We start from the raw sequence: 25,680 nt of genomic DNA, 5'->3' as shown, positions 1-25,680 counted from the left end.
GACATTTCGACCAATCACAGTCCTCCATTTCTCACATCTGCCTTCCCTTCTCTCGAAACAGTTCATGTGAAATCACGCCTCTCACTATACGACAGAGACGAAAAATTTATATAAAAAAATGGCCGACACAGAGACGATACGAGCAGACAGCAGCTATCTGGCCGCGGGAGCAAACAGGTACTCTGCCGCCTCTGACTGGAGCGCCGAGGGGGTGGTGGCTTTCGGGTCGGATGCGAATGTTTGTTTGTGGAATCCTCAAGTATGTTTTCTCTTTCCTACCCTAACATAGGGGTTGTGTGAGCAAGAAACTGATGGTGTATACAGAACCCAAGAGGTATCTCAAGCATACTCAGCCAGCACACCGGCCATGTCAAAGCCGTCAAGTTTCTCCCCAGACTCGAGGGTGACGACAAGACTATCTTGATCAGCGGAGGAGACGACAAGGTTGTTCGTGCCTGGAGCGTGAGCCCTCGAGATGCTACAGCTTCGTATTTGCAGGCTGTGGAGGGGCATGCGGAGCCTATCAATTGCATTGCGGCTTTGGGAGTGACGCCTGCTGGGGCTCCGACGAAGAGGATATTCGCTACCGGGGCGGCAGATGCGACTGTCAGAATATGGGCTCACGATTCGGCTGCGAACGAGGAGCCGTTCAAGCTTCTCCAGTCTGTCAAGACGACCAAGAAATTCATACCATTGGCTCTGGCGCTGAGCCCGCTGGATGATGAAGCAAACGGAATTGTGCTGGCTGTGGTGGGGACGACAAATGCGGTTCAGATATTCACAGCTGGTGCTTCAGATTTGGAGTTCACACTGCAGGCTACCCTGCCAGGGCATGGAAACTGGGTGCGGTCTCTGGATTTCATCAAGGAAAAGACAGAGGCGGGGAGTGATCTACTGCTTGCCTCGGCCAGTCAAGACAAGTATGTCCGTCTCTGGAGGCTTCACCAAGGGACGGCTCTCTCAGCCCTCAACAATGCCACCGGACTGGACCTGTCAGTCTCCCTGACACCGGGAAACAAAATCCACCAGATCTCAGCCGGCGGCACGAAATACTGCGTCATGTTCGAAGCCCTGCTGCTCGGACACGAAGACTGGATCTACACGGCCCGCTGGTCCCGAACCGCAGACGGTAAACTCCTCCTCCTCTCCGCCTCGGCCGACAACTCCCTCTCCATCTGGGAATCCGACCCCGAATCCGGCATCTGGATCACGGGCGCCCGCCTGGGAGAAGTCAGCCGCGAAAAGGGCGCCACAACAGCAACAGGCAGCATCGGCGGCTTCTGGACAGGCCTCTGGTCCCCCGCAGGGACAACCGTCATCACCCTCGGCCGCACCGGCAGCTGGCGCCGATGGGATTACAACCCCTCCGACGACGCCTGGCAGCAAACCTACGCCATCTCGGGCCACACCCGCGCCGTGACGGGCCTCTCCTGGTCCCAAGACGGCACCTACCTCTTGTCCACCTCGTCCGACCAAACCACCCGCCTCCACGCCCAGTGGACAGGCAACGGCACCGACTCTTCCTCCTCTGGCTCTTGGCACGAGATGTCCCGCCCGCAAATCCACGGCTACGACCTCAACTGCATCGCCACCCTGGGTCCGACATCCTCCTTCGTCTCGGGGGCAGACGAAAAGCTGATGAGGGTGTTCACCGAGCCAAGGGCGGTGGCTAAGATGCTTTCTTGCCTGACAAACTCCAAAATCGACATGTCCTCCGCCCCTGATGCGGCAGACATGCCAGTGTTGGGTCTGTCCAACAAGGCAATTGACAACACCTCCTCCGAACGGCAACCTGAATCCCAAGAAGAAGAAGAAGGCGTCCTCTCCCAAAGCAACTTCACCATCCCGGCCGCCCTCGAAGCAACAACCACCCACCCCCCCTTCGAAGAAAACCTCTCGCGGCACACCCTCTGGCCAGAAGTGGAAAAGCTTTACGGTCACGGGTATGAGATTTCCTGTCTGTGCTCCTCCCACGACGGGAAAATCATCGCCTCAGCCTGCAAAGCCTCGTCTCTCAACCACGCCGTGATTAGGCTGTTCGAAACAGACAAGTGGACTGAGCTACGCCCGCCGCTGCAGGCTCATTCCCTGACCGTGGCGAGGGTGAGGTTCTCGGGGGATGATGAGCTGCTTTTGAGCGTGGGGAGGGATAGGCAGTGGGTTGTTTGGGGGAGGAGCGGCACGGGGTATGAGCTTGTGCAGCAGATGCAAAAGGGGCATTCGAGGATGATTCTTGACTGTGCCTGGGGGCCTGCTGAGGAGAAAAAAAGGGTTTTTGCGACGGCGGGGAGGGATAAGCTTGTTCGGTTTTGGGTTGGGGAAAACAAAGAGTTTGGGCTGGGGGGGGAGATGAAGGAGGGGGAGCCGGTTACTGCGGTGGATTTCCTGCCCGAGATGACAACAGAGGGCAAGATGGTTTTGGCTGTGGGGACCGAGGCGGGGAGGGTCATGCTTGTTACTTTGGGTGTTGCTAAAGAGGGAAAGGTGGAGGTGGTGAGGAAGGCCGTGTTGGATAAGGGGCTCCGGTTGCCGGGGACGGTGGTGCAGCTTGCTTGGAGGCCGAAGACGGCTGAGCAAGATGAGAAGAAGAGGGAGCTGGCGATTGCGGGTGAGGATGGTTCGTTGAGGATATATGAGGTGGAGGTTTAGACTAGAAGGTAGATGTGAATGAAAAAGTCATGATTAAAGTGTTACTATAGAACACGTTGATATCCGTGGTGTTAAGTTTATTTGTTGGTATGATATGTTTATGTGCACCGCCGTCCAAGGCATCTATCTGTATGCACCTGTTCATCCCCTTCCAAATTACTATATGACCGCCTGCTATGCCTGCCCATAAAACGCCCAATTAATCCAATCATTCTCCCCTTATGTATGTCGTGTGAATTGCGTACACCACCCAACAGCACCACCGATAATTGACCGTTCCGTATTCCCAATCATTACTGTCACATCCCAACCGCATTAGTCGTCCATCCCCAACTTATCATCACCTAGCCCTCCAGGCCTACAGCAACCAGACCCTCCGATCGCTGCTTTTGGCCCACCATACCAGAAACCGCCACCGAAAACCTGTGTCTCGAGCAGGTCCCCGAACCATTCCCGGCCCCTGTCCTCCACCAGCTTAGAGCTCCTTCACAACCCCAGCCGTCACCTCCGCAACCTTCCCCAACGTCGAACTCGTCACCTTCTCTACCGCATCCACCGGCACCTCCCCATGCATATAAAACCACGCCCTCCCCACTATGAAGGCGATGTGATGGGGGAGATACAAGACCGTCGCGATGAGCGTCAGGCTGGTCAGGAGGAACAGGATCGAGTCTAACATTCATTTTCCTTCAATTAGCAAACCACCCAACGGGAGGGAGAGGTGCGTGTGTCCGGACGTACAAAAAATAAACTTCTCCATCGGCGTAAACATGTACACGCTCATCGTCACCTCGAGCTGGTAAATCTTGAGCTCCAGCCACTTGCTCAGCCTGTCGATGGGAGACATGGTGAGTTTTTCCTCTGCCGTGGGGGGGCGGTAGTTGTTCATTGTTGTCATTTTGGCGGTTTTTTTTTTTTTTTTTTTTTTTTTTGTTTTCCTATTCTTCTCTGCTGAACTTTGCGAAATACGGTGAATGGTGGTGTGGTGTGGTGTGTTGTCGCAAAAGTTGCAACTTTTTGGGAATTAATTCCTGGACTGGGCAAGGTTCCAGAAGCGCGACGGTTCAGGGGGTCGCGGCGGGCGGCGGCGGTCAGTTAAAGTCGGGGCGGAAGTATCGGCCATTTAACTGGGTGGGTATGGCTGATTGGCCAATTCTCGATAAGCCACAAGGCAACTCCATAATTCCTTATCTGCGTCGCGACACGGGGATGGATTGGTGACGCCGTCAACAGCCAGCACTTACAGACATGAGTATAGCTTCAACCATCCCTCCAGTTTACAGCCACAATGTTTTCCCTACGAGCTTTCCTCCGCCACCAACCATGCCACCTCCTCACCCGTTGCCATCCCCTCCCACCAACAACAACAGCAGTAGCAATACCCGCACACTTCCACACCACCCCCCCCAACCAAAACAAGAAAACCATATCCCGCAAACAGATGCCTTCAAGACCTAAACCACCCCCCGAATCCGAAATCGAAGAGTCCTTCCTTAAGGGGTCAGGCCCGGGTGGTCAGAAAATCGTGCGTTATATACCCTCCCCCCAAACTCACCCCCCTCTCTCCAAACCCAATCGCACCACCACTAACACAAACCGCAACTGAAAACAGAACAAAACCAACTCGGCCGTCCAGATAAAACACCTCCCAACTAACATCGTAATCAAGTGCCAAGCCACCCGCTCCCGCTCCCAAAACCGCAAGATAGCCCGCGACATCCTCGCCGAGCGCCTCGACGAGCTCTACAACGGTTCCCAGTCCCGGGTCGCCATCGTGGGCAGCGTCAAGAAGAAAAGGGCCGATAGTGCCGCAAAAAAATCCCGAAGAAAACACAGGAAACTGGCTGAGGAAAAGGCCAGGGCTGCCGGGTTGACTTTGCCAGAGACAAAAGAGGTTCAAGAGGGAGAGGAAGTGGACGAGGAGGAGTTCGAGTGGGAGGTTGTAGATGAGGAATATCACGACGAGTCCAACGAAATAGAGACACCTGGCACCAAGTCGGAGACGGTAAAAGTCCACAGCAACGGTCATGATCTAAAAGAACCACCTGTGGACAGACAAGCAGTCATACAAAATAAACAAGACAATCCATACTCAAGGGCAAGCCAACCATAATCAACTTGTTTTATCGTCTTCTTACACAGACAGCCACAGGATAGCGGAAAAAAAACAACTAAATTCACCCAATGGCTAGTGCAATAAAAAAAGTAAAAAAAAGTGCTTCATCAACCTTTACGGTCTACTTGTACCACGCGCTGCCCCCGCACAATCGTACCCGCCCGCCCAGGAAACACAGAGACTGATAATTACCGTGTCGTCCGAGAACAGACGCCCACCGTCCCCTGACCAGCGTCCAAACTTTTTGTAAATAGGAGTCTCGTCCACGAGATACAAGCCCGACGCCATAGTAATGCCTCATGCCGCTGCCGCCGCTGGGGTCTCTAGTAGAGCAAAAGGTCACCGCTGCCTGGCGACGATCCGGGAAGCTGCCACACCCTATGCTATGAGGCGGTCAGTCATCAGCCCGTTAAGAGGGGAATTGAGGAGAAAATACCTTAGAAGCACTTGCGGTGAACGATCGAGGGACCGCTCTCGTCGTACTCCTGCTTTGAGATCCACATCTGCTGGAAGGTGGAGAGAGAGGCCAAAATGGAACCACCGATCCAGACGGAGTACTTGCGCTCGGGAGGAGCAATGATCTTGACCTTCATGGAAGAAGGAGCAAGAGCAGTGATCTCCTTCTGCATACGATCGGAGAGACCAGGGTACATGGTGGTACCACCAGACTAGTCAGGGGTCAGCCTTTGCCACATTGAAGGAATTGGAGGGTCACCCCGGAAATAATCACCATGACGATGTTGCCGTAGAGGTCCTTTCTGACATCGACGTCGCACTTCATGATGGAGTTGAAAGTGGTGACGTGGATACCGCCAGACTCCAGGCCAAGGACGGAAGGCTGGAAGAGGGCCTCGGGGGCGCGGAAACGTTCGTTGCCAATTGTAATGACCTGGCCGTCGGGAAGCTCATACGACTTCTCCAGACTGGAACTCTGAGCAGCAGTCTGGATCTCCTGCTCAAAGTCGAGAGCAACGTAGCAGAGCTTCTCCTTGATGTCACGGACGATTTCACGCTCGGCCGTGGTGGAGAAAGTATAACCACGCTCGGCGAGGATCTTCATCAGGTAGTCGGTCAAATCACGGCCGGCCATGTCGACACGGGCAATAGCGTGGGGAAGGGAGAAACCCTCGTAGATGGGGACGACGTGGGTGACACCATCACCAGAGTCGAGCACGATACCGGTGGTGCGACCGGAGGCGTACAGGGAAAGGACGGCCTGGATGGAGACGTAGAAGGCGGGGGCGTTGAACGTCTCGAAAACGATCTGTGTCATCTTCTCACGGTTGCTCTTGGGGTTGATGGGAGCCTCGGTCAAGAGGACGGGGTGCTCCTCGGGGGCAACGCGGAGCTCGTTGTAGAAGGTGTGATGCCAGATCTTCTCCATATCGTCCCAGTTGGTGACGACACCGTGCTCGATAGGGTAGCGAAGCGTGAGGATACCACGCTTGGACTGGGCCTCATCACCAACGTACGAGTCTTTTTGACCCATACCAATCATAATACCATGGTGACGGGGGCGACCGACAATGGAAGCTAGGGCGGTGAGTTAGCTGAAATGTCCAAAAAGGCAGCCATTGCTGGCATTGCTGGCAGCTTGCCCGCGCGGTGCGGTTGACTAGAGGCGCGACTTACGGAAAACGGCACGAGGAGCATCATCACCGGCGAAACCGGCCTTGCACATGCCGGAGCTAGATGCACGTCAGTTTCCATCCATTTTTGTCCTGTGTGGTTCTCTCATGTTCGCGGGGACGGCGAGTTTGTTGCTGGGCCAGCGGGCTCGATGATGTGTCGAGTTGCGTCGCTGCTCCGCCCCCGCAGCACCGAGTCGGTGAGATTGGGAGAGATTGGGAGATTGCGAGATCGCGGCTTACCCATTGTCGATAACGAGGGCAGCAACTTCTTCTGCACGCGGGACACCGGATCAGCATTTGTTTGATCATCAAGGTATTCCAGGCATTTGGACTGCCAGCTAGCTGCTTGCGAAGGGGGGAGCAGTAGTCGTCATCTTCGCAGCTGGGAAACTGGCAGCCCGAGCTTGGTAGGTTAGGTGTGGTGACTTACCCTCCATTTTGATAGATTATTTGCTTGTAGACGAAAAAGTTTGAAGGTGAAAAGTCAATAATCAGCTTGCGCGATTCCCGGATCGTCAAGAGCAGGAGGTTGATGGATGGTTATGGGTTGTCGGAGACAGATGCAGAGGCGGAGAGTGGAAAAAGATGGGTTCCCGCGGCGCGAGGTTGGAAAGGGGAGGTGAATTTAAGGTCAGTGCTTGGGTCTTGGTTCCTCCCCCCCTCCCCAGTCCCCAGCGCTCCAGGAGAGACTGGTGGGTGGAGCGACACACACACACGCTGACGAAGGAAGGCCCTGTCCCCCCCTGCAACGATGTCACAGCTGCTTCCAACCCACTGCCTGTCTGACTGCCTACATAAAATCAACTGGCACTGGCAAGTCGAGACCGCCTAATTTGGCAGAAACAAGGGATCGACTTGCCGCTTTAACAAATCTGGCCTGGTTGTCTGCTTCGTCACTGATGTGGCTGGGCTGACAGCTTGTGAATATTTGGAGTTGTAACTATCTATTTCTATTCTAACGCTTTGTCTCTCCATCTCTCAATCCCGTCCCGTCGACAGTAGAGGTAACTCTCTCTGTAGGTCCTCGAGGCAGCCAGCCACCTTCACCAACAATTACGCAGCTCTCCCAGTTGTCAACCTGTTGTTGAGCTATGTGAGCACAATACCGTACGTGGCACAACCCATACGGTGCGGCGACCTCATGGACCCAGCTTCGCTTGGCACCTGTTGCCACAACGCGGGGAGGCGGCAAGGTATCTGCACGGTGTGTTTTCCCGAGGCGGTGGCCTTGTCCACCTGTCAATCAATAATGCCACTATCACTGTCATCAAGTAATACCTATGAAGAAAGAAAGATGGGATGAACTGCAAGATCATGATGAAAAAATGAAGTCGGGGAAAAGGCTGACGACGACTCGGCCCCATTATCTTGTTCTCGAGACACCCCGTTCAACACCAACATCACAAAACCACCACCGCCAAGCAGGCACCTCCTTTTACAACTTTCACGGGGCGCTGCGTTCAAAATATCTGAATATGGGGCAGCGGCGGTATACGTATGCCCTTGCAGTTTGATACCGTCAAAAGCTTCGAAACAGCATTCCAGACAACCACCTTCGGAAATAAAAAAGAGAAAAAGGAAAAAAAAAAAAAAGGACAACGTTATGACGTTTCTCCCGGTGGCTGTTCCCGAGCAGGAAGCGTTGCGGCTGTATGGCCATACCGGGTCCACGCTGTGAGATAGCTAATAACGTCCAAGGCGGCGGCGGCGGCGGGCAGCTGCAACTGCAAGCAGCAACTCCACCGCTAGTCCAAGAAAGAATCCGAGAAATGCATCTCGGCCGGTCCGGGGAATCCGTTGGTGGACAAGTCCTACGGGATGTCATTCCAGACTGGATATTTGATTGCGGTTGGTCCCCATCATACACAGTATGTAGATATGTCGGTGAGGCTCCTCCCCCTTTGATAACAAGTTTGAGGTTGTCCGATATAGCGCCGATTGGGGGGTGAGGTATGAAACAAAAGGAGCTAATTGCGTAATCATACGTCTCTATTATTGATTCGAGAAGCAATTGCGTGCAAGTTCAGGGGGTTGATGTTAATGGGAGAGGATTCTCCTAATGATAAAGTGGCTGCCTTCCCCTGTCTCTCTATGGTGTCCTCAACTTCCCCTTTTTTTCATTTTGGCTTAGGCGAAATCGTTAAGAGCGGCGATGAGGGGCAGTGGTGGGGCAGCTTTCCACTTTGTTCTAAAAGTGTGGAGGGGCACGTAAACGCACGAGCCATCGCGGCGACATCGTATCTTCTACGATATGGAGTATCATCAGCGAGCCTCATCTTGAGGTTTTGTTCTGGAAGACTTGGCAGAGATTGGTTTATATTTCTTATGTTCAAGTCCCTCCGGCTTTCATAATCTATTCATATCAAGTGATGTCTCCCCAATGCCTCAGTCGGACACAAATCATGAGCTTCATAGACACTCACGTGCAAGCGCGCTAGTCCCAATCGGGATAGAATTTTCCTGAACGTTCGCGAACGCCAATCGCAGATTACAGATTGGGATTCAACTTTGGGCGTCATATCGCTATCACTTTTTTCCATAAGACTGCGATTCTCGAGTTTTGTCAACCATATTTCTCCAGTCGCATACTCTTCAAGATACCCATTCTCTTCCAGACGTTCTGGTGATATATCAGTCAGTCAAAAAATCACATCTGAACCCGATCACCCCTCCATAACCGTCTGTCGCAAACTACCCCTCCATCAAACATCTCGAAGCCTTCAACCACCACCATCATCACCACCACCCCCTCAAACAAAATGGATAAAAACCTCACCAACCTCCTCAAATGGGGAATCGAGCACTCCACCGTCTCCAACCCCTCCGCCGACCCCTCCGCCCCTTCCCCCCCCCCTTCCCAACCGGCCCCCCGCAGCGACCTCAACCCCGAAATCCTCTCCGCCCTCATGGGCGGCCCCTCAGACGCAGACCTGATGAAAGCAGCAATGGAAGTCCTCCACGACCCGACCACCACCCTCGAAAATAAGCTCATCGCCTTCGACAACTTCGAGCAGCTCATCGAGTCCCTCGACAACGCAAACAACCTCTCCAACCTCTCCCTCTGGACCCCCCTCCTCGCCCTCCTCTCCCACTCGGAGCCCGAAATCAGAAAGTACGCCGCCTGGTGCGTCGGCACTGCTGTCCAAAACAATATCAAGTCACAAGAGAGATTGTTAGCGATGGGGGGGTTGCCGAGGTTGGTGAAGATGATCCTGGCAGAGGACGAGCAGGAAGGGGTGAGGAGGAAGGCTGTTTATGCGTTGAGTTCGGCGGTGAGGAATTACCAGCCTGCGTTGGATGTTTGTCATGAGGAGCTGGTCAAGGGGGGTCATCATGAAGCGGAACAAAAGGTGGGAGATGCAACAGATATGGATGGGGTTGATAGGGTTATGGAGGGGTTGAAGGAGCGGGTCAAGAGGACAAGTAACAAGGCTTAAAGGAAGGGGGATCAACAAAAATAATTTTGCATTACTCGGCGTTTGTGGGAGGGGTTTAAAATGGGTTTTTGGGTGGGAAGGGGTTCGTGTGAATATAGACATAAGACGGGCAGATTCAATGACGTGTGGTTTTCGCTCACTTGACATGAACAAAACTCTTGATTCAGAAACCTTGCCGGTTGTCTATGTGTTGTTACATTTATACACTTTTTTACTGGTATTTGTACAAGTTCTTCCTCTGCCTCTCTGCCCCCTTTAATTCTTCACCTCACCAAAAAACGGCAACCCCATAGCTTGAAGCAGCAACCTAGCCTGCCTATCCGACGTGGCCGTAGTCTTGACGTACACTCTGCAACCAGGCACCATCTATTTTTCTTGTCAGCACAACCCCTTCATCATAAATTGAGACCCGAGTACTCACCTTGGGCGGATACATCCCCAAATTAACCTCCATCTCCGGAAACAGCTTCAGCTCCTCGGGCGTAAACCCCCACGCCAAATTCCCGGAGCTGTCCCCCGTCGTAGCCTCAATCCCCCTCCAGTCCTTAATCCTCGGAAACACCAAATTCACACACCGATCAAAAAACTCATACGCCTCATTCCCCCTAACAGTAACCTTGCACCCAGCAAACTCCCCCGCCCGAATCTTCCACTGCTGGACGTTAGTCCGTGTCTTTGTCATCTCGGGCAGCACCCCCGTAATAGCAAGCAGCGCCGCGCGGGCAACAAGCAGATTGTCCATGTCCTGCAGCGCGGCAGGGACGTACGCCGCGAGGGTAATTTCCTTGATCTCGGGTATATTCGTAAAATTGACATCCCTCTCCAGCAGCGGCAACACCGGCGCGCCGCGGGGGGCGCGGAGGGAGCGGTTGGCGTGGTAGGGGGAGGAATCATCCCATTCACGAAGACGTTGGGGTGTTTCCTTCTTTGGTGTTCCGGGGGGTATGTGGTTGTAGGTTAGCGTCATGATGTCGGAGGCGACGGTGGAGAGGTACGTCTGTCGTAGGCGGGGGAGGTTGAAGGGGCCGGGGACGAAGTCGCGGGCTGTGGGCTCCGAGGAGGGGAGGGGTTGGACCGGGTGGAGGGGGCCGCGGTCGTATTTGGGGGCGTGGTAGTTGTATCTGTCGTGTCAAAAGGTCAATATATTGTTGCCATGTAGAGAGGGGGGGGGGGGAGGAGGGGGGTAAAAACAAACCTCCCACTTGGCAAAGCAAACTTCCTGTCTGCTTGCCTCTTCCAAGGTCTAAACGTCTTCTTCTCCTCCTCGCTCAATGGCGGCGCCCCCAAAGCCGAGTCCTCGAGGTCCTCAAGAGGCGCCTCGGCGGCGGCTGAAGAAGCCCATCGTCTGGAACAGGTCTGCCGGGATATTTGAGACAGGGAAACACCCCGGGTCGGTCGGGACAGGGCTCGGACGCTCGCCATGGCTTCGAAAGGGATCGGGCGGCGGGCGACGGAAATTCGAGATTGATCGGAGTGGTTTGCCCGGAGCTCGCTCGGCCCAAAAGCTCTGAGACGGCTCTCAAGGTTGCAATTGGAAATTTTCTGGAGCCTCGTGGCACAGACCATTTTGAGGGGCGGGTTAGGGTTGGATATGCATTTATTCACATTACGAGCAACTACAAGTACGAAGTGGCATCACGGAAATAATCCATTGAGACTCTTTATAACGCCAAAAGTAATGATTCTAATGATATCAAATCCATTTCCCAAGTTTCAACCAGAGAAAAAAAAACATTCATGGCTCATCATCATCCGCATTGTTGCGTCTGTGCTTGCCTCTCCCCTTCATAGACCCCTTATAATGCTTCTTCCCCGTAGTCATCTGCACATCCTTGGGGTCGATTCCCTTCTCGAGAGCAATCATAGCCCTCAGTTTCCTCCCAGACAAGTTTTTGCCCTCCATAACTTGCTTGCCCTGCTCCGTGTACTTGTACTGGAACGGTCTGGTGAAGTTGCCAGTGTTGTTCGCACCGCTCTTGAAGAAAGCCTTGTCCAGTGTTTGCGATTTTCGCCCCTGAGGAAGGGGGATGAAGTCGGTCAGAACCGAAGCATCATCAGCTGCACTACCATCGATGGTCATCTCGTCCAGTGCTTGTTGCAGGGCAGCTCTTCTCTTCTCGGGCAGATGGGCAATGTCGTAGAGCTCGCGATTGAACTCGGCACCATCGACACTGTCTGGTGGCGGGTTGCAGTAGAGGAGCTTGCCAGCGACATAATCCTTGAGGACATATCTCGCTGCCCTGGAGGCATCGGGTTGACCGAGACCCTGTGTCATGAAACCTCTGTGACGGGCATACGCTCTGAGCAATTCCTCACCAGTAGGAATGCCATTGCCGCCTTCCTCGAGAGGGCGGGTGTAAATCTGGATACCGTAGATGGCCTCCAGAAAAGGCTTGGGGATTCTGGTAGCCACGAGAGTGGAGGGACCAGTGTACTCGCGGAGCTGATCAATCGGCAAGACACCGTTGCAGACAAGCTCTGCCTTGGTGTTCGCAAAGTTGGGGAACACGAGACCGGGACAATCGCACAACAAAACCTTTTCACTCAAATGAATGGTCTGGAAATGCTTCGTTTTACCGGGGGTGGATGAAACTGACACCTTGTTGGCACCAACAAGAGCGTTGATTGTGGACGATTTACCGACGTTGGGGTAACCGACCAAACCAACTGTGAATTTGTGACCAGGGTCTGATGATTATGATTAGCTTCGTGTCGAGGTGTTCAAAATCTAGGTCAGTAGCTTACCTGTATTCGCCGGCTCAAGCTCCAAAAGAATATCCTCCAACTCGTCCACCGTCAGAATTCTGGTATCCTCATCCTCCTGCTCTTCTTGAGTCTCGGCCTCCTCAACCTCCTCCTCCTCCTCCTCCCTAGTCTCCTCCTTCACCTCAGCAACCGGCTTCTTGCTAGAAGAAGCAACGGTGGGCTCCTCCTCAGACTCAGACTCTTCCTCCACAGCCTCGAGCGCCTCCTTGGCCAGATGAGCAGAGAAGAACCTGTAGGCAATCTTTTGACCCTTGAGGTAATCAGCCCACATCTTTCTCTGCCTATACGTCATCATATCGGCCTTGTTGATAAGCAGCAGGTTGTGCTTCTTGGGGTCAACCTCCTTGACATAGTTCTCCAAATCCTCAGAACGGAACATCAACGGGTTTCTGGCATCAACAATCTGAACAACAACATCAGAGCGCTCAATAACTCTCCAGAGCTGCCTCCACACCTCCAAGTTTCTCTCAAACGGTGTCATGAGCAAGTCCTTGGTCTCCTCCAGCTCGGCCAGTCCTCTTCTCCAGTCCAAAAAGGCCTCCTTTTCCAGCCTGTCAAGCTGCTCCCTGGTCGTGGTAGAATCCCACTTTGGCCTTCTGGGAACCGTCAATCTGCCCTTGTTCTGGTTTTGTTTCCCGACAATGACCCTCTCCTCGGCGGCGGACAAGAGATAGGGGTTCTTTTGGTCCGTGTGGATGATCTTGACGCTGCTCATCTTCTCGGCGGTGAAATCGGTGCCGGCCAGTTCGGCGGTGGCGAGGAACTCGTCGAGGGCGCCCTGCTCGGTGATGGAGCGCATCTTGACCCAGGAGGCTTCCTGCCTGTCGTTAGTGATGTATTCCTGGCCGGTGGCATGGTCGATACGGGTGACGGCCGAGGCTCTCTTGCGGTCGGAGCCTTTGCCCTTGCCGAAGCGGTCGTTCATCAGCGAGTTGCCGAGACCGACCGACTTTTTGGATTTGGCGAGGACCATGATTGCGGTTTTCCGCGGGGTGTTGCCTATGTGTGGTTTTTTTCGGTTGGTGTTACTAGCACGCTACGAGCGGGATATCGTAGCTATAGGTGCTGAAATTTGGGGGGATGTGATGTAAGTTGAACAAGCCACAACGTCCGTCGCAAAGTTGGGCGGGGTGGTGGTTTATTGATGGAATTGCTGATAAATGGAGGGGCAAATTTGCGCTGACGGACAGAGATGGTGCTGGGGTACCTAGTGCCTATCCTAGGTATGACTATGTGTGGCGGTCTCTGGCCGGCTTCGGGTTACGTAAAGCTCTCTGGGCACTTTTTGAGGGATGAATTCTTCTCTCAAGTCATTGTTCTATCATTTCCAGCAGTTAATCCAAGCAATTCCAGCTTGGTGTTGCTCTTCAGGCTCGATGCAGTGAATAGTCTCTATGAACAAGTGTTGGCTCAAAAGTACCCCTCCCGCAAAATCTTTGATAAGATAAACGTATTCTACCCCACCAAAATTTTCCTTTTGCTCTGCCGCGTGCATGGTTTGGTGTGGTGGTGGTGCTGCACTCTGATACCAAATTCCACCTTGACAGCTCTTTTGGGCTCTTGATTCGAGAATTCCATTTCCTGCCCTCATCCATCAACTGAACGTCGAGAACTTGCCCCTAACCAAACCAACCTCTGTCCGCCAAGCGCAACTGCTTGACCAAACCAGCCAAAAATGGGCAAAGGAAAGTGGATGTAAGTCTACTCCCCTCAGATAACAACCTCCCCTCACCTCGAAGTCATACTCACATCTGAACAGCGACAAAAAAACAGCCACCCACTTCACCCTCGTCTACCGCCCCCAGAATGACCCCCTCATCCACGATGACACAGCCCCCTCCATGGTCCTCGCCCCCAGCGCGCCCTCCAAAAATTCAAAATCCAAAGGCCTAAGCGACCTCGCCTCGGAACTCGGCTCCGACGCCGCCTCGATCCGCGACAATGAGGGCGAGGCCGCCAACTACGGCGTCTACTACGATGACACCGAGTACGACTACATGCAGCACCTCCGCGACCTCGGCACCGGCGCCGGGGAGGCCGTCTTTGTCGAGGCGCCCTCCTTGCAAAAATCCAAGGGAAAACAAAAGATGAACTTGTCGGAGGCGCTGGCAAAGATGGACTTGGAGCACAAGAGCGAGGGCTTGTTGGATGAGGAGATATTGCCAAGCAAGAATTTGCAGAGGTTGACGTATCAGGCTCAGCAGGATGTTCCTGATTCTATTGCGGGGTTTCAGCCGGATATGGACCCGAGGTTGAGGGAGGTTTTGGAGGCATTGGAGGATGAGGCGTATGTGGATGAGGAAGGGGGGGAGGATGTGCTGAAGGGGCTGGTGGAGGGGGATGCGGAGGAGCTGGATGAGTTGAGGGATGTTTGGGAGGAGGATGAGGATGAGGGGTGGGAGTCTGATTGTACGGTCAAGGCTGGGCCGGCGCAGAAGAAGCAGCAGCGGAGTCAAGAGGAGGATCAGGTGCCGGAGCTGGTTGATACTTCCAGGGAAGGTGATCAAGAAGGACCGTCGGATGACTGGATGCGAGAGTTTAAGAAGTTTAAGGATGATCAGAAGTCTGGTGCCGCGGCCCCGAAAAAGAAGGCGGTTGGGTGGGGGGCTACGCCTTCGGAGATTCAGTCGTCGATTTGGACCACCACTACCAATGGCGGGAGGCAAAAGAAGAGGAAGGGCGCGTTGACGAACCCGTCGACCTACTCGATGACTTCTTCGTCGATATACCGGACAGAGCAGCTCAACATCTTGGATAGAAGGTTTGAGAAGCTCGAGGAGGAGTACAATTATGATGAGGACGACTTGGCGTCTGTGTCGGCCGTGTCCACCATGTCGACTGTCCAGGGGACCACCAGGCAAGACTTTGACAGCATGCTGGACGAGTTTTTGGGTGAGTATGACGTGCGGGGGAAGAACAGAGTCAAGAAGGGCAAGTGGAAGAATGGAGTGGCCGAGTTTGACGAGATCAGGAAGGCGTTGGGGCCGCCGATAATCCCGGCCAAGTATAGGACTGGGGGCAGAGGTGAAGAAAAGAAAGCGGAAGAGAAGAAACCATAAGAGTCTGTCCTATCAGACCAGGAAGTATTTCTTTTACATAAAAATTCGATACCATTGTTACATTGCCTCACAAACATCTATCCCTGGTATCTTTAACACCCCATGAACCCAGCCAGATTCACCAACCCCTCTTGCTCCCCTACCACCTCGTCGTCACTCTTCACCTCCTCCAGCAGCTTCTTGATAACCTCATGATCCCTCACCTCCCAAAACGCCTTCACCCCCTCCACAAACCTCTCGGCAGCCAACTCGACATTCTCCTCCTCCTCGGCAGCAAAACAAAGCCTGAAGTACTCCCACCCTTCCCTCTCCTTGATCTCGTCATTCGCAGCGAAGATTGCCCCTGTCGTGACCAAGACCTTGTAGTCCCCCCCCGTAAGCCAGACCATCAACGCGGTTGACAAGGCAGACTTGAAAACGGGGAACAAAGGATGCGAAAAGAAGTGCATCCTCAACCAGATGAACATGCCCGCTCTCGGCCACGAAAAGTCGTACAACTTTACTTTCTTCACCACGGCCCATGAGTGGGAGCGGGTTGGGGGGGTGGTGATGAGGGCGGAGCCGGAGTCGAGGATGGTGCACATTCTTGCCATGCGGGTCTGGTAGCGGGTGCGGAGGCCGGAGAGCCAGGTTACGAAGCCGGACGGTTGCCAGCCTGATGGTTGGGAAGGGGGGGGGCGGTGGGAGAAGAGGGAGAAGGATGGGGTGGGGGAGGGGTTGGGAGGGGGGGAGATCAACAGTTTGGAGATTAGAGCTTGGACGAAGCCGGAGGGTTGTTGGGTAGTCGCTTCGGTTATTCGTTCGAATCGCTCGATGAGGGCGGGTTGGGCGGTTATCCAGCCCAGACGGCAGCCTGGGGCTACTGTTTTTGAGAAGGTGTCTAGGCGGACGACACGGCCGTCGGTGTCGAGGGGGGTGAAGGATGGGGTTAGGGAGTCGAGGAAGGGGAAGCCGGAGGATGGAGTGGTGACTGTGGAAGGGGAGGAGCGAGGAGGGGGAGGCAGGCCACGGGATTCGGCCTCGAGAGAGCTTGCTTCGGGGAATTGGAGGTACCAGTAGGGCTCATCTTCGATGATTATCACGTCATATTTGCTGCAGATGGTGTAGATTTCCTTCTTGCGCTCGACCGAGAGGAGTATACCGGTTGGGTTGTGGCCTAGGGTGACGGTATACATCAAGTGAGGGCGTTTCCCCTTGCTGCTGTCCCAGTTCGCGAGGACGTCTTCTAACCCCCCCGGGCCAGAGACTGCCATCCCGGATTCGTCGGTTTCGACCGGCACCATTTGGACGCCGAGGGGGGTGGCTTGGTTGGTGATGTTGGTGTAGACGTAGGTTTCGCAGAGAAGGCCGGGACGGGATGAGATGGGATCGGTGGTTCTCCAGGGGGTGACGAAGAGGTTGAGGGCTTTGGCAAACCCGTCAGTTGAGCCGCAGGTGAGGACTACTTCGGGGCCACCTTTGTAAGGGACGCCGGGGTGGAGGTGGTCGCGGGTGAACTGTCTGATCCAGCCGAGGAGGGGGGGGTAGCCTTGGGCCATGCCGTACTGCAGGGCGGTGGCTAGGTCGATCTTTTGGAGGAGGTCCTTCTGAGTGGAATCATCATGGGGGATGGTGATGTGGTTTGGTGCTGAAGGGTTTGATGACCCTGAGGAAGGAGACCATCTCTCAGGTTTGGCTGCCTGTGCCTCCAAGGTGTCGTAGGGGAAGAACTGGGCATTGGGGAGACCTGGCGGTGCAGTTGAGGTTGAGTATCCCGATTATTAACAAGAGGAGACATGATAGAATACATACCACCAGCAATGTTCAGAATGCCAGGTATCTGGAAGAACTTGTAGATTGCCTTGATCTTACTGGCATTCCGGCTTTTAGTGGTGTCAGAGTAGTGGTGGGTGAAATCGAGAGGCATTGGCTTATCATCGTCGTCACTTAGACCGCCAGCACCTTGACGGCTATCGTCACGATAAGACAACGACGACATTGCAACAGTTCAACAAGATCGATGAACAACAACCGGTTCAGTAAGATGAGAAGATGAGAACGGTTATGAGCAAGATGAAATCTTATCAGAGACTGATAATTGGAGAAGGCACGAAGGATTCAACCAAATCTGGTTCAATAATCGATAATATGCTTACAAATATACCATGATTAGCCACATCAGATCAAGCAATGTGATGCGACTTTGTCCCTTTCTCGGGATCGGGAACGACTCTTCCAGCGCCCCAACGCGCTGTTGTAACCCCTGCCGGGCACACCTCCGGGGCTACCACTTCGGCGGAAACTCCCTGTGGGGTTTGGTCGCAGGGATTGGATGAGAGAGGCGGGGAATATCTATGCCAGAGCCCGCCCCCAAATGCTCTTTTTAACTTCCGGCTATTATCTACCGATCATGGTGATGATATTTTGATGGTGTTCTGAATCGCCATCCGGCTTTTTGCGTTGCACTTCGGTGTCTGACCCGGTCCCACTGAATCGGCGACCGGTTAGATTTGAGAAAGGGCGTGCTGAGTGAGACATTCGGGGCGGGGCCGTGTCTCAAAGCAACAACGGCCCCGAGTCATCTTTCTGCTCCGGCTCATAGTCAAAACCGAGCTCTTTGAGAGTCTTCGCCTTGCGACCCTCCAATTCAAACCTTAATTTGGCCTTCATGTGGATGGTTCTCTGCCAGCACTGCTTCTCGTCCCATCGAGGTGGCTCCTTGCCTGGAATGCCGGCTTCAGTGATCCAGTCATAGACCGAGTTGATGTACTCTGAATCCGCGCCCACCGGCCAGACGTGATACTTGGAACCTTTCTTTTCAGCTTCCTCGTCCTCCCAACGTTTCATATTATCCACTGATGGTAAGGGCAGCAGGTTCGCCCACACCCGTGAGAAGGTGGCTGCTTGGCTTTGTGAGACGGGGAATGGTACCACCTTTATAGGCAGTCCTGGGAACACCAATGTTGGGTGTTCAATGTGAAAGAGATGTTTATAGAGCCCCCTGACTCGACGCCCATCCGTCACCAACGGTGGTTGTAGTGAGGTGAGAAAGGGGAAGGAGTAGAGGTAGCCCGTTGCGAAGACGATGGCATCAATGTCCTTCTCAACCCTGCCCTCTTTGAATCGGACAGCTCTGTCTGCCACGAGAAACTCTTCAATTTCTGGGACTTCCTCGGCCCCGGTCCATTCAAGGTTGGCCTCTGGGGTTGGTGTCCGCACCGATAAGAGTAATGGTTGTTGCGAGACTTGGCTGATTTGCGAGGCGATATCCAAGCCCGAGGCAGCGTTGCCCACCACGATGACCTTTTTGTTCCTAAATGGTTCGGGAGTGCGGTAGTATTTGGAGTGAGAAATTATATCGGGGTGTGTGCTGTTGAACTCGGATATCCCCTTCATGTCGGGGATATAAATGATAGAATAATGACCAGATGCGACAACAACAGCATCGTATGTTGCGGTCGTAAGCTCGCCTGTTCGTAGCGATAACACATCCACGTCCCACTGATCCTTTCCCTTGGCATCTGTTCTCAGGCGAACATCTTTGACCTCGGTAGAGAAACTGATGAGGTGCCTTATGTCCTGGGAGTACTGAACCAGATAGTCCTGTACGTCATCGCGAGAGGGGAAGATAAGGAGATCATCTGAGAAAGGAAAGTCCGTAAAAGGCATTAAACCTCGTGGAATGTTTGTGTGTAGTAGTTTGTACATGGGCGAGGGAAAAACTGGTCCCTTATCGTCATTGCCATCTCCAGGCTCCAAAGGGGGGTCTGGCGGGCATTCGGGGTTCACTTGGGGCACACGACGGTTCTCCGCCGGCTTTGCGCTATACTTCCAGACGCCTCCAACCTCTGATTGCTGCTCATAGATATCGATCTTTTCATAGGCTTTTTGGGCCACCAAATACTTGGCCGCAGCAAGACCGCATGGGCCAGCGCCGATGACTGCGATTCTGTGAATACCGAATGGTGCTTGGCCTAATACTGTTTCGACGCCCATGTTGGAGAGGATCTGTGGCTCAGAAGTCGAATAGGATAGATAGATGGAATCTTCGGCGTCAAGAGATTCTTTGAAAACAAAGTATACAAACTTGAGGGAAAAGAGAGGTGGTTGTCAGTCGAATCCATTCATTAACTGATCATCAAGTCGTTACCATTGCATACACCAATTACGTGCTTCGAATACGAAATTACAGGCTGGCCCAAGCTCCCGAAACTGCCAAGGCTCTCAAAATGACACCGCCTTCCGTTTTCAGGCGATGGAGCATGCCTCATCTGCAAGCTCCCAGGCAAGACCCACTGTAAAGCTTCTCCAAGGCTGGAACCTACCAATGGAAACGTCACTGGTTTCCCGCTGCCGTCATTCGCGCGACAGAACCTCAAGAAAGTTGAAGGAGCTCTCCCAAAGAGCAACTCAACCCAAGAGCAGCAGCTTTGTGAGGCTGCACAACTTGCCTCCGTTCATCAACCGTCGCCAAAGCATTGCAACTTCTTTACATGCCTCCCCGTACCTCCTGGCTTACCCGGAAATGACGCGCTCTCAGTAATTTGAACCCGACCGCGTTCACATCATCGACACAACGCTCTATCCAACATGGAGATGGCTGAAGACGGAAACGTCGCTGCGCTTTTGGCGACCAAACTCGCAACACCCATTGCCCAGCTTGGCCCCGATTTGCCAGATCAACCATCGCGAACCGTGCGAGGCGAAGTTGGCATTACCTGGCCCTACAACTCGGTCACCGAGACCTTTGCTTTCTTGCTGGCAGAGCCCGATGTACGACTGCGTCGTGCTCGAGGTCAAGTTCGCATCGAGCTCCATGGTTCCAGCGCAAGGATTCTTTCAAAATGTGGTCTAGGAGCCGGTGATGAGCTACTCTTCTCTCTAGAGGAAGTAACATGGACAAAGGACACATCGCCAGGCGGCATCCCTGGCTCCAGAGTGGAATGGCAATTGCAGTTCGACGAGAAGTTTGTCTTGCAGGTGCGGTCATGACGCTTGCTCGCTGACTCACAATCCATCTAACAGCTTTCTATAGATAAAATCTGGCGAAACAAACCAGCTCAGACACTTGAACATCGACCATCCCGAACTCGAGACCGAGGCCTCGCCTCGACCGCCGGCTCCGCTTGCGACAGCACCTCGACCATCGACACCTGAGCCCGAAGAACCACCCGAACACGTCCCTACAATCCGCAAGTTTTTCGAAGTTGCCGAGAACGAATATGCATCCCCAGCACTCATCAAACGGCAGCGACTGTCGTACGGTGCGCTGTTCGAGGATGGGTTTGACCCTTTCGAGGAAGACGGAGGAGTCAAGGGCAAGGGTCGCAAACGAACTCGGTTTGGCCGCGATAGCAGTGCGTGGCGCTATACCAGCCAGTCACCTAGCCCTGAACCTCAGTCACCAGCTGAGGAGTCTATGGACGAAGATGTGACCGGGAAAACGTCCCCGCAGCCTTCGCCACAAAAAGAAATGCTGGATGAGGGAGTCCAGACAGTCGATATTGAAATGACCGAGCCCACGGACGAGGCGGTGCAAACTGAACCGGTGCAAACAGAGCCAGTACAGCCCGAGTCAACACGGGTCGAGGCAGCGCAAACGGAGCCGATGGAGACGGAGCCGGTACGGACCAAGCCAGTGCAGACACCCCCAGTGCGTACAGAGAGCGCCATGGACGTACTTAGCCAAGCAGCGCTTGCTCATGCGCAGCAGGCACAGAAGTCTCCGGCTTCCGAGGAGCATCCCAGGCTTGCCCAAGCGCAGCAGGAGAAAAGGTCACCTGTTGCTCAGGAGCAGCCAGCTCTCACGATGCCAGAGTTGGCCCCTGCTACCCCCCAACATGACCAGGCTTCTGGAAAGGCTACTGAAAGCCGATCCGGTCCCCCGGCTGCCAATGCCAACACGGACATGCCCAAACTTGATGCCGCCCAAAAGCCTGCCACGGATACGTTTGCTAGTAGCTCACTTTTTGGCACCCCCAAGACTCCTGGTTTCTCCATGTTTGGCACTGGCACGCCCGCCCGGATTCAATCACCTTCAAGCATAGCAGACCAAGTTAGATTCGGGTTTTCTCACATTCCACATACCGCACCCCCTCCGGATGCTCACGATCAACATTTCCATGGGGCCACTGGCTTTGATAAGAACGAGGCATATCCTGATTCGTATCTTGATGACGCGCCGTCTGGTGTGCATATCAACAACTATTTTGCGTCTGCCGACACTCAAGATCTGCCCATTCAACAGCCTCCCATGGCGGAGAACTTTGATAACAATCAGTGGACGGTTACTACAGAGTCCCCGCGCTATAACCAAACCGAGGGCGGCCACTTTGCTGATGACGCTCTGGAGGAGGACACTCGGATGCCTCCTGGCGATGCGGCTCTCCACGCTGCTCATGTTACTCCTAACGCATTGCCGGATGGGTTTGCTAGCTACGGGAATGGCGGGTTGCAAGGCCAGTTTGCGGATGGTGGACTTGCTACTCAGGAAGCTCGTGGCTATGGAGAGGGTGATGACTCACTTGAGGAAGACGCCGTTGGTGTAGACGATGAGGAGGATCAGGATGCCGTCCAAGATGAGTACGCGTATGGTGAGCCCATCGAAGAAGGCGATTACGACCAGCGAAACTACGTTGAGCCCTCGGATGATGATGAGGGTCTATCTGAACAGGAAGAGGAGGTTCATCAGGAGATTGTGGATCGGTATGGTGATGCTGGGGTGTTGGATGAGTCGGAGTTTAAGGGATTCAATGATTTGTCTGAGGACCAGGAGGAGGACGATGAAGAGGAGTATGGTGATGAGGAGGAGGGGGATGAGTATGATGATTATGAGGAGGCTCCGGCGGCTAAGCCAGTTTATACTGGGAGGGTGTTGCCGCGGGCGAATCCGAAGGGGCCGATGGTGATTAGCTTGCTTTCGGACTCAGAGGATGATGACGTGCCTATGCCTGCGCCCAAGGCACCCCCGGCTGCTGAACCGACGCAGGAGACTCGTAAGAGCCCGGGGATTGGTTCTGATCAGGTTGATCCGGGTCTTTCTGAGGAGGTTGAGGAATCTGAGGAAGCTAAGGCATCTGAAGCAGCTAAGGACTCTGAAGAGGACGAGGAGGGATCTGAGGAGGAGGATCGGGAGCTTGAGGAGGATGTCTATGATTCTGAGGAGGAGATGCCGGATGCTGAAGAGGAGGTCTCGGAGGTTGGAGGGGCTGGAGTGGAGCATGAATCAGCATCTGAAGACGAAGTTGGAGATCTCAAGGTGGAGGAAGCTTCTGTTAGAGATGAAAATGAAGATGAAGACGAAGCTGAAGACCACACGGCGGAAGAGGCTTCCGACGAAGATGAAGAGCCTGAAGAGGAAACCTCGGGCCGTGGAGGTGAAGCGCCACAACCAAGGGATGGGGCTTCAGCCAGAGATGAGGCTTCGGATGACGAGCATGAGGCTACAGCGCTCAAGGGTGAGGTTTCGAAGCCCAAGGAAGCAGCCAACGAGGCCGAAGACGAGGCCCCTGCGGTTGCTGGTGGCCAGACCCATGTGGTTGACTTTGCTGTTCACCAAGCTGATGGGCACGACGAGCAAGCACGCGCACCCGCTGATGAGCATGCCGACAAGGAAGATTCCTTTGTCATGTCGGCACCTGAACACACGGATGAGGTGTCTGGTTCCGAGTCTGAACTTGAGATTGAACCGCCCAAGGTTGCTGCTGTTTCAGAGTCGGAGGATAAGGCATCCGAGGCTGAACCGGTGGCCGCCTCTCCCGAGAAGGCTGCCGCTTCAGAGTCGGAAGATAAGGAATCCGAGGCTGAAGAGCCGGCTGCTATTGCTACAAACGAAGCTGAGGAGGTAGAACCAAAAGTCGACCAGTCAGATGTCGCAGCCAAATCGGAACTTGAGCGGCCAGATGTCACTGCTGCCGAGTCGGCCGGCCAATTCGACGTTGATAATGAATCCGAGCATGAACACGATGCTGATTATATCCCTTCGGAAGATGAGAATGACGAAATTGACATGGCTGACGATGTGCCCCCCGGGGACTTCGACAGGGAACTCGAGGATTTCTATGACGACATGGTACTGGAACAACTCGAACAAGAGCAGGCTAACCAGCGTATGGCGTCCGAGTCGGCAGATGACAAAATGTCACTTGCGAGTCAAGTCGAGGCCGATGACGACCAGATGGATGTCGAAGACGACCACGAAAAAGCCAGCACGGCCGAACCCATGTCGGTGGTTGACGATGACGTCGATGTTGATATGCTTGATGCGGGAACGCCGCATTTCGAGTCGCCTATGGAAGCAGAGACGCCACGAGCAGAGGTCGAGTCTAGCATGATCATTACCGAGGTGGTTGAGGAGGTTGTTGAGGAGACTGTTATCATGGAGGTGACAACTGAGATTCTTGTGGAGGATGCTGCTATAGAGCAGGAAGCGACTGAGGAAGCACAGGAAGAGGTGTTGGAGGACACACAGCAGCAAGAGGACACGGATGCTGTCGAGGAAATTTATCTGGAGCCTGTTAAGGAGGCAGATGGAGAAGTCCCGGTGCCTGTTGTCGACGAGGATAAGCCAGCAGTGGTGTCTCTGGAGCCGGTCGAGGGTGCAACTGCACCGGCCAACAATGAACCAATGGGCAAAGAAGTCCCTGCCTCGCCTCCTCTCACCAATTCTTTTGCATCTCAGAAGAAACTGTCGCCATTCGCTCAAGGGTTTCAGGAAGCAATGCGGGAGACAGAGCTGCCCCCAACCCCTCTGCAGAGCATGGTGCAAGCGGAGCCTGAGGATCACGATGCCGAGGAGGAACAAGAAACCCAGCAGGCTGACGCGGGTGTTGTTCTAGAGCAGCCAGGCAACAACAGTGCTGGCTCGCCAGATTTGAGCTTCAACGCGGGCGAGTCTGATGCGGAAGAAGTCGCGTCAGTCCCGCGTGCGCCTGTTCGGAAGGCTGCAGCGACGCGTGCAAGCAAACGGAATAAGAACAAGAAAAAGGCAGTCAGAGGCAAGAGCACACAATTAGAGCTTTCCGAGCCGCCCACGCAAACCAGAGCTGTTAGTAAGAGCGCCGAGGAAGAAATCACGGTCCAGACGCCATCCTCTCAAGAGCACATGTCACCGCAGCCCGAAATGGCAGCGTCATCCTCCTCCTCGCCAGATGTGAGCGTCAAGCTCGCCCAGCAGTCGGTAGCAGCGCGACGGAGCAAGAGAGGGCAGCCACAGCCACAGGAGCCGCAGCCAACACGAATTAGCCCGCGACTTGCGAGGAGGCGGTCGAACAGCTTACAGTCGAGTAACCAGGACGCCGAGGAAGAGCCCAAGGGGTCTTTTAACTTGCCCTCCAACCGGGATCTCAGCGTTTTATTGGCGAGAGGCGCGCTGGCCTCGCCATCCAAGGGAGATGTCAGCGTCGGTCTCGCAAAGGATGCGCTGAATTCTCCGTCCAAAACCAAGTCAGCTTCCCCTCTGGTCGACGACAACAACACCAGCACCGCCGCCTTGAAGGCCGACCTGACCAAGCGCCTCCGCCAGGAATTCCCCGACTGCATCAACTTGACCTCACTGAAATACCACGTGGACGAGCACCCCGTCGTCGCCGCGATTGTCACCTCTGAACCCACCACGCCTGTCCGCGCCAAGAAGGGACCGAGGGAATACGTCATGTCATTTCACATTATCGACCCGTCGATCGCGCCGGGTAGTGTTGTGGAGGTGCAGTTGTACCGACCGCACAAGGAGTCGCTGCCTGTTGTCAGGGCGGGGGATGCGGTTTTGCTGCAGAGGCTGCAGGTCAAGTCGATTAGCAAGAAGGGGTTTGGGCTGAGGTCGGGGGAGGAGTCGAGCTGGGCGGTGTTTGATGCTGATGAGGGGGCGCCGCAAATTAAGGGGGCGCCAGTGGAGGGTTGGGAGGGTTATAGGGGATATATGACTGGTTTGAGGGGGTGGTGGAGGAGTTTGGATTCGGGTGCTAGGGGAAGGGTGGAGAGGGCGGATAGGAAGATGAGGGAGGCTAAGTAGGAGTTCTCGTTGAGTTGAGGGGTTGGGTTTTGGG

At 54.2% G+C, this 25,680-nt stretch overlaps 11 protein-coding genes across 11 annotated transcripts; 5 read left to right on the top strand and 6 right to left on the bottom strand.

The window, feature by feature from the left end:
- The first annotated feature begins 4 nt into the window (after positions 1-4).
- ELP2 (Elongator subunit elp2) lies at positions 5-3,185 on the top strand. Its single transcript, XM_062876858.1, has 3 exons — positions 5-259; positions 325-2,778; positions 3,006-3,185. Exons 1-2 carry the CDS (start codon positions 119-121, stop codon positions 2,647-2,649), a joined length of 2,466 nt encoding a protein of 821 aa, XP_062735496.1. The 5' UTR covers positions 5-118; the 3' UTR covers positions 2,650-2,778; positions 3,006-3,185.
- Positions 2,666-3,944, bottom strand: QC761_211220 (uncharacterized protein). Its single transcript, XM_062876857.1, has 3 exons — positions 3,894-3,944; positions 3,391-3,790; positions 2,666-3,321 (listed from the first exon to the last, which is right to left on the bottom strand). Exons 2-3 carry the CDS (start codon positions 3,545-3,547, stop codon positions 3,125-3,127), a joined length of 354 nt encoding a protein of 117 aa, XP_062735495.1. The 5' UTR covers positions 3,548-3,790; positions 3,894-3,944; the 3' UTR covers positions 2,666-3,124.
- On the top strand, positions 3,534-4,793 carry QC761_211210 (uncharacterized protein). Its single transcript, XM_062876856.1, has 2 exons — positions 3,534-4,174; positions 4,262-4,793. Exons 1-2 carry the CDS (start codon positions 3,938-3,940, stop codon positions 4,760-4,762), a joined length of 738 nt encoding a protein of 245 aa, XP_062735494.1. The 5' UTR covers positions 3,534-3,937; the 3' UTR covers positions 4,763-4,793.
- On the bottom strand, positions 4,777-7,089 carry ACT1 (actin). Its single transcript, XM_062876855.1, has 5 exons — positions 6,827-7,089; positions 6,637-6,667; positions 6,398-6,453; positions 5,496-6,298; positions 4,777-5,433 (listed from the first exon to the last, which is right to left on the bottom strand). The coding sequence occupies exons 1-5, from the start codon at positions 6,831-6,833 to the stop codon at positions 5,203-5,205; spliced, it is 1,128 nt and encodes a 375-aa protein (XP_062735493.1). The 5' UTR covers positions 6,834-7,089; the 3' UTR covers positions 4,777-5,202.
- Positions 7,090-9,155: 2,066 nt separating this feature from the next.
- FES1 (hsp70 nucleotide exchange factor fes1) lies at positions 9,156-9,833 on the top strand (the record flags this gene model as incomplete). The annotated part of the gene is made up of 1 exon (XM_062876854.1): positions 9,156-9,833. One exon carries the CDS (start codon positions 9,156-9,158, stop codon positions 9,831-9,833), a length of 678 nt encoding a protein of 225 aa, XP_062735492.1.
- Positions 9,834-9,959: 126 nt separating this feature from the next.
- On the bottom strand, positions 9,960-11,399 carry mrpl7 (54S ribosomal protein L7, mitochondrial; the record flags this gene model as incomplete). The annotated part of the gene is made up of 3 exons (XM_062876853.1): positions 9,960-10,200; positions 10,255-10,954; positions 11,029-11,399. The coding sequence occupies 3 exons, from the start codon at positions 11,397-11,399 to the stop codon at positions 10,150-10,152; spliced, it is 1,122 nt and encodes a 373-aa protein (XP_062735491.1). The 3' UTR covers positions 9,960-10,149.
- A 59-nt stretch (positions 11,400-11,458) lies between these two features.
- On the bottom strand, positions 11,459-13,806 carry QC761_211170 (uncharacterized protein). Its single transcript, XM_062876852.1, has 2 exons — positions 12,579-13,806; positions 11,459-12,521 (listed from the first exon to the last, which is right to left on the bottom strand). The coding sequence occupies exons 1-2, from the start codon at positions 13,570-13,572 to the stop codon at positions 11,569-11,571; spliced, it is 1,947 nt and encodes a 648-aa protein (XP_062735490.1). The 5' UTR covers positions 13,573-13,806; the 3' UTR covers positions 11,459-11,568.
- A 181-nt stretch (positions 13,807-13,987) lies between these two features.
- On the top strand, positions 13,988-17,558 carry LTV1. The gene is made up of 2 exons (XM_062876851.1): positions 13,988-14,294; positions 14,359-17,558. The coding sequence occupies exons 1-2, from the start codon at positions 14,275-14,277 to the stop codon at positions 15,656-15,658; spliced, it is 1,320 nt and encodes a 439-aa protein (XP_062735489.1). The 5' UTR covers positions 13,988-14,274; the 3' UTR covers positions 15,659-17,558.
- Positions 15,751-17,636, bottom strand: QC761_211150 (uncharacterized protein; the record flags this gene model as incomplete). Its single annotated transcript, XM_062876850.1, has 2 exons — positions 15,751-17,384; positions 17,450-17,636. 2 exons carry the CDS (start codon positions 17,634-17,636, stop codon positions 15,751-15,753), a joined length of 1,821 nt encoding a protein of 606 aa, XP_062735488.1.
- Positions 17,637-18,193: 557 nt separating this feature from the next.
- On the bottom strand, positions 18,194-19,633 carry FMO1 (monooxygenase; the record flags this gene model as incomplete). The annotated part of the gene is made up of 1 exon (XM_062876849.1): positions 18,194-19,633. The coding sequence occupies one exon, from the start codon at positions 19,631-19,633 to the stop codon at positions 18,194-18,196; it is 1,440 nt and encodes a 479-aa protein (XP_062735487.1).
- Positions 19,634-19,963: 330 nt separating this feature from the next.
- Positions 19,964-25,646, top strand: QC761_211130 (uncharacterized protein; the record flags this gene model as incomplete). The annotated part of the gene is made up of 2 exons (XM_062876848.1): positions 19,964-20,617; positions 20,673-25,646. Exons 1-2 carry the CDS (start codon positions 20,228-20,230, stop codon positions 25,644-25,646), a joined length of 5,364 nt encoding a protein of 1,787 aa, XP_062735486.1. The 5' UTR covers positions 19,964-20,227.
- Positions 25,647-25,680: the final 34 nt, after the last annotated feature.

The sequence above is a fragment of the Podospora bellae-mahoneyi genome, chromosome 2, assembly GCF_035222275.1.
Source record: "Podospora bellae-mahoneyi strain CBS 112042 chromosome 2, whole genome shotgun sequence".
Lineage (NCBI taxonomy): Eukaryota > Fungi > Ascomycota > Sordariomycetes > Sordariales > Podosporaceae > Podospora > Podospora bellae-mahoneyi.
The sequence above is the reverse complement of the archived record's forward strand: the minus strand, read 5'-3'. Positions and strand labels throughout refer to the sequence as shown.